The 19269-nt window shown below is 33.8% G+C and overlaps 1 protein-coding gene across 1 annotated transcript; it reads right to left on the reverse strand.

Annotated features, from left to right (window-relative positions):
• Positions 1 to 518: 518 nt before the first annotated feature.
• On the reverse strand, positions 519 to 6697 carry LOC145165407 (uncharacterized). The gene is made up of 22 exons (XM_079084142.1): positions 6315 to 6697; positions 4630 to 4884; positions 4426 to 4550; positions 4278 to 4322; positions 4094 to 4175; positions 3946 to 4014; positions 3682 to 3852; positions 3518 to 3583; positions 3356 to 3424; positions 3147 to 3215; positions 3015 to 3076; positions 2645 to 2914; positions 2420 to 2556; positions 2201 to 2334; positions 2065 to 2121; positions 1872 to 1982; positions 1743 to 1797; positions 1576 to 1631; positions 1396 to 1454; positions 1227 to 1278; positions 1013 to 1137; positions 519 to 922 (listed from the first exon to the last, which is right to left on the reverse strand). The coding sequence occupies exons 1-21, from the start codon at positions 6477 to 6479 to the stop codon at positions 1066 to 1068; spliced, it is 2181 nt and encodes a 726-aa protein (XP_078940268.1). The 5' UTR covers positions 6480 to 6697; the 3' UTR covers positions 519 to 922; positions 1013 to 1065.
• Between the last annotated feature and the right edge of the window lie 12572 nt (positions 6698 to 19269).

The raw sequence follows: 19269 nt of genomic DNA on the forward strand, positions 1-19269 counted from the left end.
AATATGTTCAATCAAAATGAATTTAAAGACAATAAAATGACAAAATAATAATAATAATAATAATTTATGAACATGAATTAGATTTTTTTTAACACTAAATAAATCTAATATATTTCTAAACTATTTCTTAATTTTATCTATGTCCATGACAGGAATTGAACGTTAAACCTTCAACCTTAAAAAGAAATGACAACGTACAACTCTATTTGTAAAACCTATTTATAAAAAGCTTTCACGACCTTCATGGGTTCCACCTTACTATAATTTTTGTCAAAAAAAAAATATTTTGCAATTTTAAACTAATTAAGTATATTATTATTTTTCTCAGTGGAATATATGACAAACATAGTGGCTCAAATATGATATATTAAATTTGAAGATTTGAACTCTCGGCCTAAGAATTGTAGATATTTCATTGATAGTGTTGGTCAACTTGAACATAAAACTCGATGCCAAGAACAATTCACTCTTTTTATACATTATTGCATACACAAAGACAAAGCAGATAAACGCAATAATAAACACAAATTACTTACGTTTTATTGTGATATTCACATTTGTGCTATATATAAGAGTTTACAGAAAATCCCAAAATACAACAAAACTTATGATGATGTGAACATTAGTTGAGAAATTACAGGGTTTGTGGCTACAACATTGACACATTAACATAAACATACATAATAATAAATATATAATATAATGAGAATGGTGAATGGGATGAGCTTCAAGAATGAAATCCATGCGCTTCTTTCTCTGTTTGTCTTTTACACGGAAAAATGAATGAAAGAAATGGTTTCCTGACTACCTTTTGCTTTTTTGCATTTCAACTTGAGGCTTGAGGAAGAAATCATCATATCATATCATTGCTATTCAAAAACTTATTACACATCCATCCAACTGTTCTTCATCACCATCTCCACTGTTTTCCAATTTTAAATAAAACACCCACCCGTTATATGAAAACTGAATAAAAAGAGAATGAACAAGTTTTTTTTTTTTTTTTAATTACCAGAATATACACAGCAAGCAAGCATTATATGAGTTGTATTTTCCAGGTGGATATTAAGAAGCATCAGCTTCACCTTTCTGGCCATCCTCCTGGTTTGTAATAATAGCATCAACTCGCTGTTGTAACTGAAACCAGAACAAGGTTAACTAACTCTCTTATTAATTCTTTTTTAATTTTTAATATAAATTAAATTTCAAGATCTCGGTCAACTCACCTGTACGTATTTTGACTTTTCGGCAGTCAATTCCTCGGTCAAGACTGTTAACCTGTATAACAAAAATAAAAAAAGATAAATTAAATATACTTCCCAAGACATAACATATAAAAAAAAAGGGAAAAAGAAAAAACTGGAACCCAGTTTATATTGAGTAACACATAACAACCTGGATTGTAGCTCAGAAACCTTGGTAAGCAGCAAACGTTCTCTATCAGAAATTTCAACCTGAAAATAATTACCATTTAAAAATTAAAATTTATGTTTATGGACCTTTGGAGATGCTTAATTGATTATTTCAAAGAACATAAAGTAGTAATGCATAATAAACAAGAAAGGATGAACATACAGCTCCATTGTTCTCAGAGCTGCGAGGCAATGGGGGCAATTTCCCATTTTGAGAAGCTGAAATACAATCAGACAACATAAGTTTAGTTAAACAAAAGAAATAGCAACATACTTTCATTGATTTTTTTTTTATTGTTTATTATAATACTAATGGAGATTTTAACTCACCTTCTGCTGCTACCTCAGCTGGTTGCAAGCTATTCAACAGATTCAAGATAAGATCCTGGAGAAAGAACACCATTAAAAATTAAAAAGGGTTGATGATTTTTTTTTTAAGTTAAGCATAGTTTAGTTTACCTGTTGAAGTGATGTCTGCTGAAAGAGGTTTTGAAGGTGGGGCATGAGAACTGATGCAGGTAAATTGTTATGTACAGGAACAGAACTGCTATTCATCTCCCTAGGTGTAGGCTGCCAAAAAAAAAAAATCAGAAATGTATGATTTTGCATCAATGCATGAAAGTATACAAAATAAGCCAAAAAGGAAAAAAACCTGTTTTGAATCAAATATCCACTCTCCTACACTCGCAGACTTCCTCAGTAATGTATCCTATATATTAAATAATAATGAATCACAAATGCCATTAAATTAAAAAAAAAATTACTTATTTAGAAATATGGAATTTTACCTGGGGGGACCTTCGAGGAACTGTACATAATGGAATATCCTTTACAAGATCTAGGTCTTCTGATGTCACAGAAAATCGTCCTTTTATTTGTACTAAATTTGCTTTTGACTTATCATCCAAAGAATCCCTGTATCCTGTGCAAGTTAAAAAATATATATATTAAAAGAAAAAGAAAAAAAGGGGGGGTTTCATTGAAGTTGAAATGAATAAAAAAAATACCTCCAGATGGTTTAATTGGAGCTGACAAACTGTTTCCAGAAGCTCGGTTTGGAAGGTTTAAAGGACCACTAAAACTGGGAGCTCTTCTTACTTGATGATGGACTTTATCAACAGCTTGTGAGCTTTCAGTTTCAGATCTGAGTGTGAATAACAACAATGAAATCAGGAAAATATAATATTTACAAATATAAGCAAAAAAAAATGAAAGAAAAGATATAAATAAACCTTTCTAAAGTACGAGTCCTGTCAGACTTTGAATGATTCAAGACTGCAGCAGCCACAAGAGGTCCACTCTGTGTTTGGCGATTTCGTCCTGTTCCTGTTGTTAAAATTCTATTTTTAGCCTGTGCTACTACTACTGCTTCTTTATCTGCTTGTGGTTTCTCTGTTTCTTTTCTGTTTTTTTCTTCAACAATAATACTTCCTTTATCATCAATTTCTGGCAGATTGCTTTCTTTATTGCTTAAGGATTCAGATGGGACAACAACTTCATCACTGAAGGAAAAACAACAGTTAAACATTAAAGACTATAATATAAAAAGAACAACAACATTAAGAATAATTGGTAAATAAAACTTGCACAATAAATATTGACCTAGATTCAATCTCGCTTGTGGAATGTTTCTCAATAGTAGCAGCCTTCGAATTGGATGCTTCCTGTAACAGAGAAAAGTTAATATTCCAAAGTTTGGATAATCTCTATTTTAAAATATATGTATATTCTTACATTATTATCAAATGAAGTTGAATTTACATCATGGTCCTTGATATCTTGAATTTCGTCATCATCTTGCACCTCCGGTGAATACAAGCAATTGAACAATTCAGTTACAGTCGATTATTTAATACAAAAAGCAAAATGCCATGGTTAAACAGTTACCAAAAAAGAATGTCAATTGAAAAAAAAAAAAACAAGATCTATGATCAGATGAATACCAAGGATGCTCTGAATTTTAATTCTTCAAGGTCAAAATTCCAAGCACTAACACCTCGCTGATACTCGCTCTGTTTATTATCATCATAAACAAGAAAAAAGAATTAGACACACAAAAAACTATACTAAAAAAAATTAAAAAATAAATAAATAATGGTTCTAACATGTGATATGGCTTCTTGCTCGGCTGAAGGCATCTTTTTAAGTGCTAGTTGGGCAGCATCTTTTAGCTGCAGATAGATATTTATGAATTATATATATAAATAAATGTGAAAATAAAGTTTTATAAAGAATAATAAGAGATTGAAGATTGAAGGTGGATGCATACCTGGAGGGCTTTGACACGATGCCAAAGTGGTGGCAAGTCACCAAATAGTTTCTTGACAGAGAGTTCTGGAGCTTTAGCTTGCTTAAAAAAAGAATGTTTTAACAACTTCTCAGCAGTTGGCCTTTTTGTTTGATCTTTCACCAAACAAATTGCCACCATTTCTTTAAAAGACTGTTTGTTTTTTTCACAAATCCAACTTATTTATTATTACTCATCAATGTAATTGTAAAACAACATGTGAAATAAAGAAGAGAAAAATCTTACCTTAGAAAACCGTTTATCCCGGTCGTAATCAAGTCCAGGTGGCGCATTTTGAATGGTCATCAACAGGACCTGTTGCCACACAAAACATAGTAGAATTAAATATGTGAAGAAAATTATAAAAAAAAATAAAATAATCAAAAACACCAACCTTCATTGGAGGGTACTTTGAGAAAGGGGCATGACCATGAGCCAGCTCAAGTGCAGTAATTCCAAATGACCAAATGTCAGCCCTGTAAATAAACAGATAAATGACATTGTTTTTTTTTTATTTATTTAAAAATAATATATAATATAAATTCCTATTATTAAGGAAGAAAAAGAAAAACACTGACTTGAAATCATATCCGCTTCCAGGCTGCAAAACTTCAGGTGCCATCCTGTAAAAAGCATTAATTAATAATAATAATATATTAAGGTGAAAAGTGATGAAAAATGGTTTGACCAGATTAAAAAAAAAAAGGAAGTTTGACTTGTACGAACCAGCAAGGAGTTCCTACAAAAGTATTTCTGGAACGTTGTCTATCACCTCTATCAAACATACAAGCTGAGACACCAAAATCCCCAAGCTTTATCACTCCATTAGTGTCAAGAAGTATATTTCCAGCCTTAAAGAAACAAATAACAAATTATTTATTTATTTATACAAGAACAAGAATAGCATGTAAAGAGAAAGATTTTAGTGACCTTAACATCACGGTGGATGTGACCATGGTGATGCAAATAGACCAATGCCTTGAGAGTCTCTTTAAGGATAGAAGAAATAGCAGACTCTTCAAATCCATCTGGATATGCTGTTTTCATCAGATGTAGACAAGAACCTTCAGCCATGAATGGCATCACCACCCAAAGGTTTTGCTTCACAACAAATGAACAAAATGCCCTTATCACATTTGGGTGATCTATCAAACTCATTGTTTGTGCTTCCCTTCGAATATCATCCTGTATGTATCATATCACCATATTAAACCCTAAGATCAATCATGAATTTTTGCAGATTGTGTTTTTATGATGTCAGCCAGGGAATTGAAAAAATGTTTGGAAAACAAAAGAAAAACATGTCAATTGTCATTGATGATGACAACTTGAAGATAATTAATATTGCTTACTTTGATGAGTTTGCATTTATCATCTTATCCAAAATGTCTAGGTATGATATCTAAAAACTTTGCATTTAATTGATGATTTTATCATGTTTGTTTTCATGTAGCAAAAGTCAAAGGTATCATTTTGTATCTACCATATAAAAAAGATAGGTTGTGGAAGTTGATGCCCAAACAATATCATAATAAATTATCCATAACAGCATGGGCATGGCGAGTAATTCAACATGCTTTTATATATCTATTGTCATTTAAAGAAAATGCATTAATACTTATTTGGCCAGAATTTAGAAGACCTAGGTTTGTTTAATCACAACCAATATAGCTGCTACATGATAAAAGTCGACTAGTAAGCATTTAACATTTTTCAAGACGATCAAAAGGCATTATGAATGCAACAAAACAAAAACATCATCATTTTGTAAAGCCCAATCCTAGAGTAGCATACAAGTCCAATAACCTCTAAATCAAGTTACAACCATAGTTGGACTTTGGAGTTGTTAGTATTTAGTAGCTAGCAGCTTAAAGACTATAAGGTGCTCAAACTTTTGATTTTGTATTGATGTAGGATGAGCTTGTCATAAATTCTATGCTGACTTCACATTGAGTGCTTATCAAAACATTTAAAAATTTGGCACCATACTTGAACATGCCTAAAGTTGTGTTGGCAAGCCAAACTGGTCTCAAACCTAATACTGTAATCAAGCCTGTTCTGTTAGGGCTATCTTTTATGCAGTTGGTGCTCATGTCCACAAATAAACTCAAAAGAAAGTTTCTATAGTTTGCACAAAATGAAGGGGCCATGTAATAGACAGATCACAGATAGAACTTCGTAACACTGCCTTTTGATCTCTACCCAGGGTATAGTAAATCGAAAAGGTACGATTTTTCACAAGATTAAGAATTTTCCCCCTTCCAGAAGAAGGGGATGTGGTTTGACTTCTCATGTCAAAGGGGCCAAGTTTCAACTCCAAGATCGATGTCAATTATAACGCTTTTCAAGGTGATCGCACTGAAGTTTGTAAAAAAAAAAAAAAAAGAACATTACAAGTAGATGTATGATGATGTTAAATTCGTAAGAAGTCGATCCCTATTTGTACATTTAACTAGGATAACAAGCCAAAAATCGGAAACAAATTCAATTTCAACTGAATAAAAAAAGAAGCAAAAATGCCCTTTTTTCATTTGGTGGCTGGATAGCTGAATCAGCAACCCCTAATCAGAAAAGGAAACAAGACAGCAAGAGAAGTTAGGGAGCAATGGAATTACCAGATTGCTGTTGATGCGATCGAGATCCAAGCTCTTAACGGCGATGACATCATTGGTGGGGAGATAGATCGCTCTGTATACGGTGGCGCTGGCGCCGTAACCTACTTCTTCTAAAAGCTTGTAATCATTTGGATTAGTGGTGTAGCTCTTCTGAGTGCCTCCCATCCCTCCAATAATCAAACACAAGAAACAGGAAACGGTGATATGAGGAGGAGTTGCCGGAATGGAATGGAGTATGAGGACTAAATCTTCGACTCCTCGGTCGGTGTCGGAAGTCGGAAGTCGGAAGTACAAGAAAAGCTTCGGCCAAGTTGGCGATGTTTATGTTAGATTTGATTTTTATTAGCACACTCCGAGCACCCCTTCCGTCTCGGCCTTTCACGTCAAACTCCCATTATTTCGATCATTTATATTTTTTTATTCTTTTTTCTATTTCGGTATCTCTCGGTGTTTTTTTCTTCAACTGTAACATACTACATATGATTATATACGGTAGAAAAAGAGACAAATATTCTAATCTTATTATACATTTTTTTGAAATAGTAAAAAATAGCTTAAATTAGTAGGCTATCCGCAGCAAAAATGACCATTTCACAAAAGTCATTTGTCATCTGCATATGAATTCAATTAACAATATTTAATTATCACTTACCATCTTATTTGAATATTATATAAAATATTTTTTAAAGTACACACTTAACCTACTCATGATCTACATTTTCTATCCATTACATGACTCGAACCCTTCACCACTTAGAGATGAGCATATTTCCAACACACTTGATATCTATAAACTACAAGTTCTCTGGTGTTATACAAAAATGTTATAAACGTAATGTTTTTAATCACTATAGAATGAGTTCGTTTGAAGTTGGTGTTTGACATAATGAAAAAGAAGATTGTTATATTTGTTTTGATATAAACTCATTTTATGGTGACCATAATCAACCGCTACTAGCTGAGATGCTCGATTATATATTCAAAGCAATGATGCAAGCTGAATAAGGAAACCAAAAGGATTAGAAAATAGTCGGATACATGATACTTAATGAACACGAAGACGTTCTCTCAAAATATGTGAATGGAAAGAAAAGAATAGGTAGTTCATAATAAGAAAAAACTAAAAGTGGCAAAATGCAGAGATTGACATGCTTCGGCGGTGTAGATGCGGAGATTGACATGCTCGACGCAGAATGAGACCATCTTATAGATGTTGTTAGAGTTAGAAGATTTTTTATTGGTCGCGAAAAAAGTAATGTATCCACTATAATTTACTGATATATTGCCCGAAAATTAAGTTTGTAATCAAGACAATAGATTTTCAATGTTATTATATCGTTTTGTATAGTTTTAATTGAAGTAATGAAAATACACATTAGTATCATTCATGAGTGCTATACACATAAATGCTATAAAAAGTAATCAACCCAAATATACATTACAAATAAGTGTTAGGCATATAAATGTTAGATACAATAATCTATCATATAATTAAAGCAATTTGCAAAAGATTTCCTATAAATACAAGTCATCTTTTAACGAAAAGTCGTAACGGTTGTTTGTGATGCGATAGGTATAATCAAATGATGACCCGATAGCAATTGCTCTAAAAACATTCGAATAAAGAAGCACTAACCTCCTGAGGGTCATGTTTGTTTGTTGAGACAACCCCTCAACCAAAACAAAATTAATGACGATACGTCGTCGCGACAAGCATGCATTCCTCAATAGTCAATGTCATCTAGAGTTGTCACAACTTCATTTTGAAATTTCTCAAATTTCCCTTCACATTTAAGCCTCTAAAACCTATCTTCCGGAGCAAAACTACCGTTGTATATTTCAAGTCATGTTGTCGAGTTATAGATTGTCTATTATCCAACGACAATGACCAATATTAATAGGAAAATATACATGGTCAATAATATAAAATACAAACAGAAAAATAGAGAACTTAATGATAATTATAAAAAATGTATAAGTATGAAAAAAAACATCTAGCATCGTCTCACCATGGTTTTGTAATAACATGTCAGACAAGATTCACGAACGCATAACTAATCAAATCACAACCTGTCAAAAAGAACAAAGCAGGTTACATTATCGTCCATCGTGCACCGGGTGTGCACCTATCCAACAACAGTTGTATCCATATTATAAGTTGTGATTAAATTTATAATTTAAAATAACAACCATTATAATAATATAATTTTATAAGAGACTATTATATAATTAATTTTTCATTATTATATTCTTTGATAACCACCCCGTTCTTTACCTTACCAGGTAATGCATGTCAGTAATCTTGATCCATCGGTTCAGGATAGAATGTGTGGCGATGTGTGGTTAGCCAAAAGGATTGAAACTTTGTGAAAAAAATATAGGGCGTGTTCGACAAAACTAGTATGTAGCGGGTAACATGTAGGTGGTAACGTTTTGTTAAACGCTACGTGAGATAGTTTTAGATTTGGAGCGTTTTGTTTAAACTAAACACTAAGAGTTTGTAGAGTCAAACAAGACTTTTTGTTCAAAATAAAGTGTTATGTCAAACGCTAAAAGCTTAAAGATGTCAAACGTTTCGTGTCAAACACGCCCGTATTATATATCATTTACGTTTATTTTTGTATAATTCAAAACTAATAATAAGATATTTAGGACGTCGGTTAGTCGGGTATATTATCATTGATTAAAAAAATATATTATTTGAATATTGGATTTCATTTGATAAAACTAGAAAGGGAAAATGACACAAATGCCCTACGAACTTTCTAGGGTTTACCCATTGAGTCTCTAAAGTTTTTGTCGGACTTTATGGGTCCCTAAACTAGGATATGACATGCTCTTTTAGTCTCTGTCAACCTGTAATAGCCGGTTCAGTAGACCAAAAAAACTCACATGATGCCCCTATTCAAATAAATAAAGAAAAATAAGTTCGGGGATCAATTCGTACAAAAAAAAAAACTCTCATTTTCTTCTAAAGCCGATTCACACTCAATTCGTATTGATCTCCGGACTTATATTTTTGGCTTTATAGAGGCACAATATGAGTTTTTTTTGTCTAAAAGATCACTGAACCGGCTATTACAGGTTGACAGGGACTAAAAGAGCATGTTATATCCTAGTTTAGGGGCCCATCAAGTCCGGGAAAAACTTTAGGGACTCAACAGGTAAACCCTAAAAAGTTCATAGGGCATTTGTGTCATTTTCCCAACTAGAAACATATACCCACCATGATTCTCGACATTGAGTAGCATGGGATGGGCATTAAAAGAGACGTATCAAAGGGTGGCGGAATGAAAAGAAATCCAAATATTTATGTAGCTTCTTATATCATTTAAACTTTTTCTATTTCACAAATATCTAATAAAAATATCAATAAATAAATACATCAAAACTTCGAAACAAAAGTATATGCCTTGTGGAATATTACAATAATTATTAATATCTTGCAAAATATTGATAATTGACGAATTTAGAGATTTACAAATAAACTACTATATAAACATTAGATTTTTAACTTGACATATTCATATTATAATATAGAGTATCAGTAGTATAAAATAATTATATATTTTGAAACATATTAATAATTTGATTTTCTTTACAAACTTTTCGCATATAATATCACTCTCATGCATCTAATTGTTTATGTCTTCCATAAACAATATAACTCTCATGCTCCAAGAGGTGAGCCTTAACTAGCCTCTAAAACACTACTAGAATTTGGATTTTCAGCGACGGAATCAGCATCGGATTAAATCCCTAGCTATATCAGCGACGGAACGTATATTAACTGATAAATAATAAAACTCTGCTTTTAGTGAGGGATTAGCAACGGTCCAACGAGGGAATAGGGATTAGCCACAGTAGTAATCCCTCGTTAATTTCTTCTAAAAAATAAACCCTAGGTCGATCGCTATTGTAAATTCCCGCTTGCCATTTTCGTTCTCCCCCCCCCCCCCCCCCCCCGATGTCTCCCTCCCAAATAGCTATATTCTTAACCTAATTTTATTTAACACCCCCACCCCAACATCGATTAGGCCTCCCCCAACCCTATCATCACCGATTCAGGACACCTCCCACCCCAATGTGGCTGATTTAAACAAATCTACTCCTAATGTTAAATACCACGGTCTTTATGTTGCGATTTTATTCGTGTTTTGCAGGGGACGAAGAAGGAAGGGAACGCCGCAAGATACATCAGAAGGTCTCAAGTCATTGACTATCTACAACTCAGTTTCTCCGTTTTTGTTTTCAGGTATTAATTTGATTTGAAATTGGTGAATGCTACAAACATATAGATGTGTGTATATATTTTTAGTTTCATACTGAATCCAAAAGTGGTTGGACGAGAAACGGACGTGAATCTTATTAGAAATAGGGGATGAACAGATTGCTTGGATTCTCTGAAAGTCGTGATTCACTATCAAATTGAAGTATTTCGATAATACAGATCGAACACTCAATTGAATGAAATTCAGAGATACGAAATCAGAGAATGTATGTGAAAAATGTTCTTCAAGAAGTGTACCAGAAAATGACCAAAAACGGCTATATGATTCCTGTCTGAAAACTGTCACTAGACAGTTATAAACTGTCATCAAAACTACCAAACCTGTCATAAAACGGATCTCAGGGAAAAGGGTCAATTTTCTATAAAAAAAAATCAGATTTTTGATGCAGCTCGACCCCAGCCAGGGGATCTGCCCCTTGGACCCTGTCAGGGGCTGCCGCCCCTTAGACCCCGCTCCCAGGGGCGCTGCCCCCGGACCCCCGTTCGTTTAATCTTATTACACTTAAATAACATTGATGATATTAAATCACCAACAAACCTCCCCCATTCAAGTGTAATCCTGATTAAACTTAAAGCAAAACATAAACAACAACAAACTAATGCATAAATGAAATGTCGTGACGATTGAATTTCACATTAGTATATTACTCAATCCAAATATCTGAATATCAGGGTGTCACTAAGGATTGAACCCTTTCTATTCAAAGTGAATACATGAAGATAATACATACACCAGTTTACATTCTCATAATTTCTAACTTGACACTATATTCTACTAGCTTGTGTCCCATCCTTCAATAAGCATATCAAATTCAAGTCCCAACTTCTTGAACCAGCTAAACTTCATGCTTATAGAGGTAGTTATTTTTTTCTTGCACCTGCAAATACAATTTTTCAAAGAACTATTAAGAAATAAAATTTCAACCTCCTTAACTCGCAGTACTGAACACATACCTTGGGATGATGATTATAATGTGCTCCAATATTCAAATATCAAGCTTTCCACATTGAATTCAGCATCTAATATTACATTAGATGGGAATTGGGTATCTCGATATAAAAGATTTTAAGTAGACTTTAAACCCATCCCTACAGCCGCCTTGTTCACAAGATCTCTTGCTAAGCCTTTGGTTAGATGATCGGCCAAATTCAACTAAGTTCTTACAAACTCCACAGATATCACACCAGTCATGATGAGCTCACGAATCATGTTATGTCTAACACCTAAATGTCTAGACTTCCCATTGTACACTTGACTATAACCCTTAGCCAAGGTTGCATCACTATCACATCTGATAGAAATGGTAGATATCCGTTTGGGCCTTAATGGAATTTCATAAATCAAATTCCTTAGCCACTCAGCTTCTTTACCAGCAGCAGACAATGCAACAAACTCAGATTCCATGGTTGAGTTAGTAATACAAGTTTGTTTCTTGGATGCCCAAGAAATGGTACCTCCTCCAAGAAGAAAAACCCAACCACTAGTAGAGGGGTGATCCTCTAAGTTGTTAATCCAGCTGGCATCTAAATAACCTTCCAAAACAGAAGGATATCCACTATAAGTTCAACCATAATTTATGGTCCCTTTCAAATACTTGAATACTCTACTCACAGCTTGCCAATGATGTGTACTAGGATTACTAGTATATCTACTAAGCCTTCCCACAACATATGTTATATCAGGCCTAATACTAATCATGGCATACATTAGACAACCAATAGCCCTTGAGTATTCAAGTTGAGACACTGGAGATCCTTTATTAGGTAGAAGCTTAAGACTAGGATCTATAGGAGTGCTAACAGGAGAACAATTCTCAAAATTAAAATTTTTCAATGTCTTCTCAATGTAATGAGATTGAGAAATTGAAATCCCATTGTTTCCTTGTTTAATTCTTATACCAATAATTACCTCAGCCTCCCCCATGTCTTTCATTTCAAAACTAGATGATAAGAATTTCTTGGTTTTATCAACTTGTTCTAAATCAGTACCAAAAATCAACATATCATCCACATATAAACAAATCATTACTCCTTTACCATAAGTATCAAATTTGCTATATACACACTTGTCAGCTTGGTTTAATGCAAAACCATTAGACAAAACATCATCAAACTTTTGAGGCCATTGTTTTGGTGCTTGTTTCAAACCATATAATGATTTCTTTACCTTGCACACTTTGTGTTCATTTCCATGCATCACAAACCATTCAGGTTGTTTCATGTATATTTCCTCATCCAAGTCACCATTCAAGAATGCAGTTTTCATATCCATTTGGTGAATCACAAGATTATGTATAGCTGCAAGAGCTAATAATAATCTAGTAGTAGAAATTCTGGCAACAGGAGCATAAGTATCAAAGAAATCAATGCCTTCCTTTTTTCTAAAGCCTTGGATAACCAATCTGGCTTTATACTTATCAATTGTGTCATCCACCTTCATTTTTCTTTTGAGGATCCATTGACATCCTAATGCCTTGCAACCAGGAGGTAAATCAAACAATACCCGCGTATTGGTATGCATGATAGAATCAATCTCATCCTGAATTGCCTCTTTCCAGAAATGAACATCCCTAGAAGCCATAGCTTCACTGAAAGTCTTTGGATCCTCCTCAATATTAAAACAATATTGATGTCGAGACAGAATCTCATCCCTTGTTCCTTCAACTAAATATAGTTGAAAATCAGATCCAAAAGATTTAGCTTTTCTAGCTCAAGTACTCTTTATAAGTTCAGGCACAGAACTTGTACCACCAGAAGCATCTTCAGCTTGAGTTGTGCTCTTGTTGAAAGATTGTTGAATCATGTCCCTTGGTATAGGTATAGATGTAAATCTTTCTTCATCAAAGATAACATCTTTTGACTCTATAACAGTGTTCACAGACACAGAGTCATTAGATTCTAAAACATAGAATCTATAAGCTTTGGAATGCTCAGCATATCCAATAAAGATACAATCTATACCGCTTTCACCCAATGTTTCCTTTTGGGTTCAGTGAGCCTCACAACTGCTCGACAACCCCAAACTTTGAGATAACTCAAATTTGGTACCTTTTTCCACTAAAGTTCATAAGGAGTATTATTACTCCTTTTGTTTGGAGTTCTATTCAAAATATAACATGCAGTTAACATTGCCTCACCCCAAAACCCTTCACTTAATCCAGAATAGGGCAACATGGAATTAACCATTTCTTTCAAATTCCTATTCTTCCTTTGAGCTACACCATTTTGTTGCGGTATATAAGGAGTTGTGGTTTGATGTATTATTCCAGTTGATTCAAAATAAACTGGATCATAATACTTACCACCTCTATCAGTACGCAAGACTTTTATTAATTCATTTTTATGATGCTCAACTTGTTGTTTATAAATTTTAAATATATCAAGTGCTTCATCCTTAGAATGTAGCAAATAGACATAACAATATCTAGATGCATCATCAATAAAAATTAGCAACATACTTTTTGTTTCCAAGGGAAGGTGTTGCATGGAAATCACATAAATCACTATGTATAAGTTCCAACACCTTGCTTTCCCTAACAACATCTTTTAAAGGTTGTCTTGTGATTTTAGTTAACATGCATGTTTTACATTTTTTATTGTTTATATCAAAAGCAGGAATTAAACTCATTTTTGACATGTCTTTTAATCTCTTGTAATGAATGTGTCTTAGTCCAGCATGCCATAAATCGGATTTGTTAAAGTTATTGCTAGTACTAGAAGAAGTCATGCAAACAGAATTATCATAACTAGAATAATTAATATTAAGCCTAATCATTCCATTACATATATATCTGAAACTCATAAAAGAATCATGTCTTGACAAGATATACTTGTCACTTTCTAATACTTGTTTGTAACCACAATTATTTAAAACAATTTTAGACACAAGATTCTTTCGAATCCCCAGTACATATAAAACATTGTTCAGACACAAACACTTTCCAAAAGTAAAGTAAAGTAAAACAGATCCTAAACCCTTGATTGGTTCAGTTGCAACATTTCCCATTTTCACCACAGATCCATCTTCAATTTGTTGACATTCCTTGAACCAACGAAGAACTTTACATATATGGCTTGTTGCTCCCGAATCAACCCACCATGCAACAACATCATCCTGCACATAAAATGCTTCTGAAATCACACAAATATAATTTTGAACATATTTAGAATTTTGCATGAAAATAGAAATCTGACCTTGTTGCTTTTCTAGATCCTTGGATCCACTTGGTCCAACACCATCCTTGATCACTTTACGAAGACGACGGTCTTTCTTGAAGTGAACCGGTTTGTTACAATTCCAACAAACCAACTTAGCCTTCTTGTTGGAATACTTGTCATCCTTTCCTTTAAACTTCCTTTTCCATTAGACTTCTTGGGATTATTTGAACTTTCTCCTTCCACCATGTTCATAGAAGAGGAACCAACTTGGTTCTTGCCTTTAGGATTGTTATCAAGTTCTTGAGTCCTTAAAGACTATTCAATCCGTAAATGACTTCCAAGTTGAGTTAAAGTCAATTACTCTTTGTTATGTTTCAAATTGTGTTTAAAATGCTTCCATGAAGGGGGCAGTTTGTCAATGATCACAACCACATAAATGGCTTCATCCATTTTCAGATTGTGTTGAGCAAACTGTCCTAAAATCCTTATCATTTAATGGAATTGTTGTTGGATTAGTGTCTAAGTCCATAACTATTTTGGTATGTACTTGACCCGATTGTGAGCATGGTCCTTTTGGGTTGCCTTCACACGGGTGACTAGACAGGATGACAGTTGAGGAGAGAGATTGATTAGGGCATAAATATGATTTATTTATTATATTATATGATTAATATAATAATTTGGAATCATATTATTAATTAGTATTTAATCAGAAATTAATTAGGAATTAATTTCGGGATTAAAGGAATTAATTAAAAGTACAGGGGTTGTTTTGTAATTATTTGATAGTTGAGACTTTGGGCTATTGGATCACCTTTATTAAGGCGTGAACGAAAATCCTAGAAGGATCTAGGAGTTTTCGTCCAAGGGCTTAAGGAAAGGAGTCCATGGACTTGCTTAGGCCCTAAGCTAAGGGATTAGGGTTTCCACCTTGAAACCCTAGCTAGCCTCAAGTATATATAGCACCCTAAGGTACTAGAATTCAACCACCCCTGGGGAAAACCCTACTAGGGCAGAATTTTGGAGTTTAGTACCTTTCCTCCTCTCTCTCATATTCATCCTCTCACTCAAAGTGTGTTTGTGAGCCAATAGAGGTACTACACTTGTGGTACTTGCTTTCAAGAGCTAAGGAAATTCAAGGAACTAGTTGTTATTACTAAATAACAACAAAAGGTATGTATTATATTCTCCTATGTCAATTTCGAAAATAGTAGATGCATGCTAGGGTTCTTTTGTGATCATAAAGTTGTATAACTAATAGTGAAAACATAGATCCAACTCTAGGGTTGCATGCACACATAGGATTGTTTGTATAAAACCCAACAGTGGTATCAAAGCCATTCGTTTTTGTTTTCAATTAGCTTTATTCAAATGTATGAACTTGACATACTAGGGTTTATAGCCAATAAACCCTAGGAGGCTAGAGATTTCGAGATTAGGGTTTCTATACCCTAATTTGCGAAATTTTGAAAGGGTTTTCAAATCCTTTCCTTAAGCCTCAAGATTTCGAAATCTAGGGTTTGTAAAACCCCATGATTTTCGAAATTAGCCTCTTCCCCAAGATAAGATCCTAAATTTTAGGGATTTGGATTACCCCATATCTTGTAATTATCCTTTAATGGTTATATATGGTAATTAAAGATTTTGAATTATCCTATCCCATGATTTTCGAAATTTAGAGGGATTAAAAGGATTAGGATAAATTAATTGTTTAATTGGTAATTATCCTTTATGATCTAGATAATCCCTTATGATTTAATAATTTAAATTAATAGTTTAATTCAAGATAATTATTAAATCAAGAGTTTTAATATTTAAAATTTTAATTTAAATAGTCTTAAATTTCGAAAAATTTTAAAGTGAGATTAAAACCTAATTGTTTTGAAAAGTTTCAAAACTTGCCCTCAAGTTTTGGAATTTAAAAGTTGATTAAAAGTTTAATTTTGAAATGTTAAATTCTAAAACCCTCGTATTTTGAATAAGTTCAAATTACACCCTTATGGTTTTGGAAAGTTAATAAAACCACATAGTATTTTAAAAGTGTAAAATACACCCTATACTATATATATGTAACAGTAAAAGTCTAATATTATATATATGAGTAAAAGTCAGTCTTACCGTTAGTAGGCCTCATTCACGAAGCTGGTCTATAAGGGGTGTTTAAGGAAATTGCCTATAAAATGGCGATTGAATGGGTATCCACTCTTACCCACCGCACTCTTGACTAGTGGAGGGTCGTTAGCCGAACGGGTAGGATAGGACGAAACCTTCCATTATAAGTATAATGAAGTACAAAGTAACTACATGCTTTTACAAATTCCCAAATTCTAGTTACTTTAGGGCAAAATGTGAATTTGTATGCTAATCCATGGAATTACACTTCGTACCCTTGTCAAACGTTAGTGGAGCGTGTGTGGCTAACCGTCACACTAATTTGGGATTGACATTGGTGGCGAAGGGTGGCTCGATGTTTATCATAGATCAATGGAGCGTGTGTGGCTAACCGGCACATTGATTAGGTGATAGTAGCAATTGGGTGCACCATGTGATTCGTATGGTTATTCACACCTTGTTTGTGATCCTCGGCATCCCAGTCACAAATAGAAGGGCAAAATCGAGATTAAACATGCCATTGAAAAGTTCAATGAATCTCAAAAGATCTAGGAGTTTCAAAACATTTAAAACTTAAATTTCTTTTTCGTTTTTCATGGTGGGAATAGGTAAATCATCATTTACCTACCTTCAAATATTCTACAACTAGATTACGACATCCCTCTTCTAGGTTGTAGAATGTTGTGTTGGATCCTAGCCTTGATGTTTCATTTGGGTGTTACATCAAGGATTCTGATCAACTAACTTGAATTTTCTCCCGTTTTGTAGATGTCTAAATCTTACAATGGTCTTCCCAAGTCCCTTGGAACAAGCTTTCCAAATGAAGATGACGTTCCACGATACGATCAAGGAAATGAGAGTCATGCTTCACTTCCTCCACCTCCTCCAATTATTCTCCCTAACCCACAAGTTCAAAGGCTTGAAAAGTTCAAGCTCACTCAAGCCCTATTGGCAAGTAAACACGAAGATGGGAAACCTGTGTGTGCACACATCTTAGAGATGAAGTCACACATTGATAGGTTAAGGATGATGGGTGTCGATATCTCAGAAATGTTGGCTGTTGACTGGGTTCTTCAGTCACCTCCTGAATCATATAGTGAGTTCGTTAGAGAGTACTATATGATGGACCATGACGTGACCCTCATTGATTTGACCTATTTGCTTATAGCTGCTAAATCAGAAATGATTTGGCGTGCTAATCGAGCAAATTTGTCTGGCAAATCAAACTCCCAAACTTCAATGGACATTGAAAATAGTGACATTGGAAATCTAGAAAAGGTAAATTCTGAGATAGTTCCTTGTGCCATTCCAAAAGAGTCCATCTGCTTCTACTGCCAAGAGAAGGGGCATTGGAGACTAAGCTGCCCTGTTTACCTGAGAGATCTAAGAGATGGGAGAGTCAAGACGTATGGCTCTACTTCAGGTAAAATCCAATAACTAACTCTATAAGTTCCTATTCTTTGATTTTCAATACATGATGTGATAAGATTACATTTTGATGTTTTGTAGGATCGAAGAAAAGAGAGGAAGCTTAAGGGAAGAAGTAAGCTGAATCTGATCGTGAAGAAATGGATTTCGATCGCATTGCTAAAAGATCGGATTTTTGAGCTACTACTTTAGAGTTAGAATAGATTGCTTAGAAATTGAAATAGCATAGTTTTCATTTGAATTGCATTGTAAGGACAAGTTTTTCCGCAATAAAATGAATTTTGGTTTCGTCCTATTTATTTATCCTTGCAAGGCATATGTGAAAATGGATGTTTATGTATTTCTAATTTTAGCAATGTTGAATTGGATGTGATTCTTGATTATGTTATTTGTGAAATGTCGAGGATTTGCCAAATAAAGGAAGATTCTCATCACCCAAGTTTCAATTGGACAGAAACTTGGAATCATACAACTTGGTTGCGTGATGAATGAGAAACTTCATATTTTGGAAATTAGACTAATTCTTTGGCAAAGTGTCAAGAGAAGGACCAGGAGATCGAGTACACTAGGTTGTGCGTTGATCAAGTCCACCACAAGAGTGATAAAGATATTCGTCATGATTTACTAAAGGTTAGTAAATATGATTATACTTATAAGATTAAGTATAATTCTGAGTTGATTGAAAGAGTTTCAATCAATAGCAGAACGAATAAGAAGAATCAAGTAGGCAGAAAGATAAAAGTTTCTCTATTCTAAGAAGAAGGGAGAGTACATTTTATTGTGTTTTATGATAAGTCTTAATGATTAAGAACCATATCTCAATTGATCCTCGAAGTGAGTCTTAGTGCAATTGCATGTCTAAGAAGAGGAATCAAGAATTGTAGAAATGGTTAAATCAAGAAGTCAATCATACTTCGTTCCAATATCAAGTCTTAGAGTCAAGATTCTGACATGAGTGACAAGTCT

The sequence above is a fragment of the Lactuca virosa genome, chromosome 3 (genome assembly GCF_052849685.1).
Source record: "Lactuca virosa cultivar CGN04683 chromosome 3, Lactuca_virosa_CGN04683_v6, whole genome shotgun sequence".
NCBI lineage: Eukaryota > Viridiplantae > Streptophyta > Magnoliopsida > Asterales > Asteraceae > Lactuca > Lactuca virosa.

Coding starts and splice junctions, on each gene's coding strand:
- LOC145165407 (XM_079084142.1), bottom strand. CDS start 6,479: ATGGGAGGCACTCAGAAGAGCTACACCACTAATCCAAATGATTACAAG. Junction 4,885..6,314: donor ATCGCATCAACAGCAATCTG/GTAATTCCATTG, acceptor TGATACATACAG/GATGATATTCGAAGGGAAGC. Junction 1,983..2,064: donor GGATATTTGATTCAAAACAG/GTTTTTTTCCTT, acceptor TTTTTTTGGCAG/CCTACACCTAGGGAGATGAA.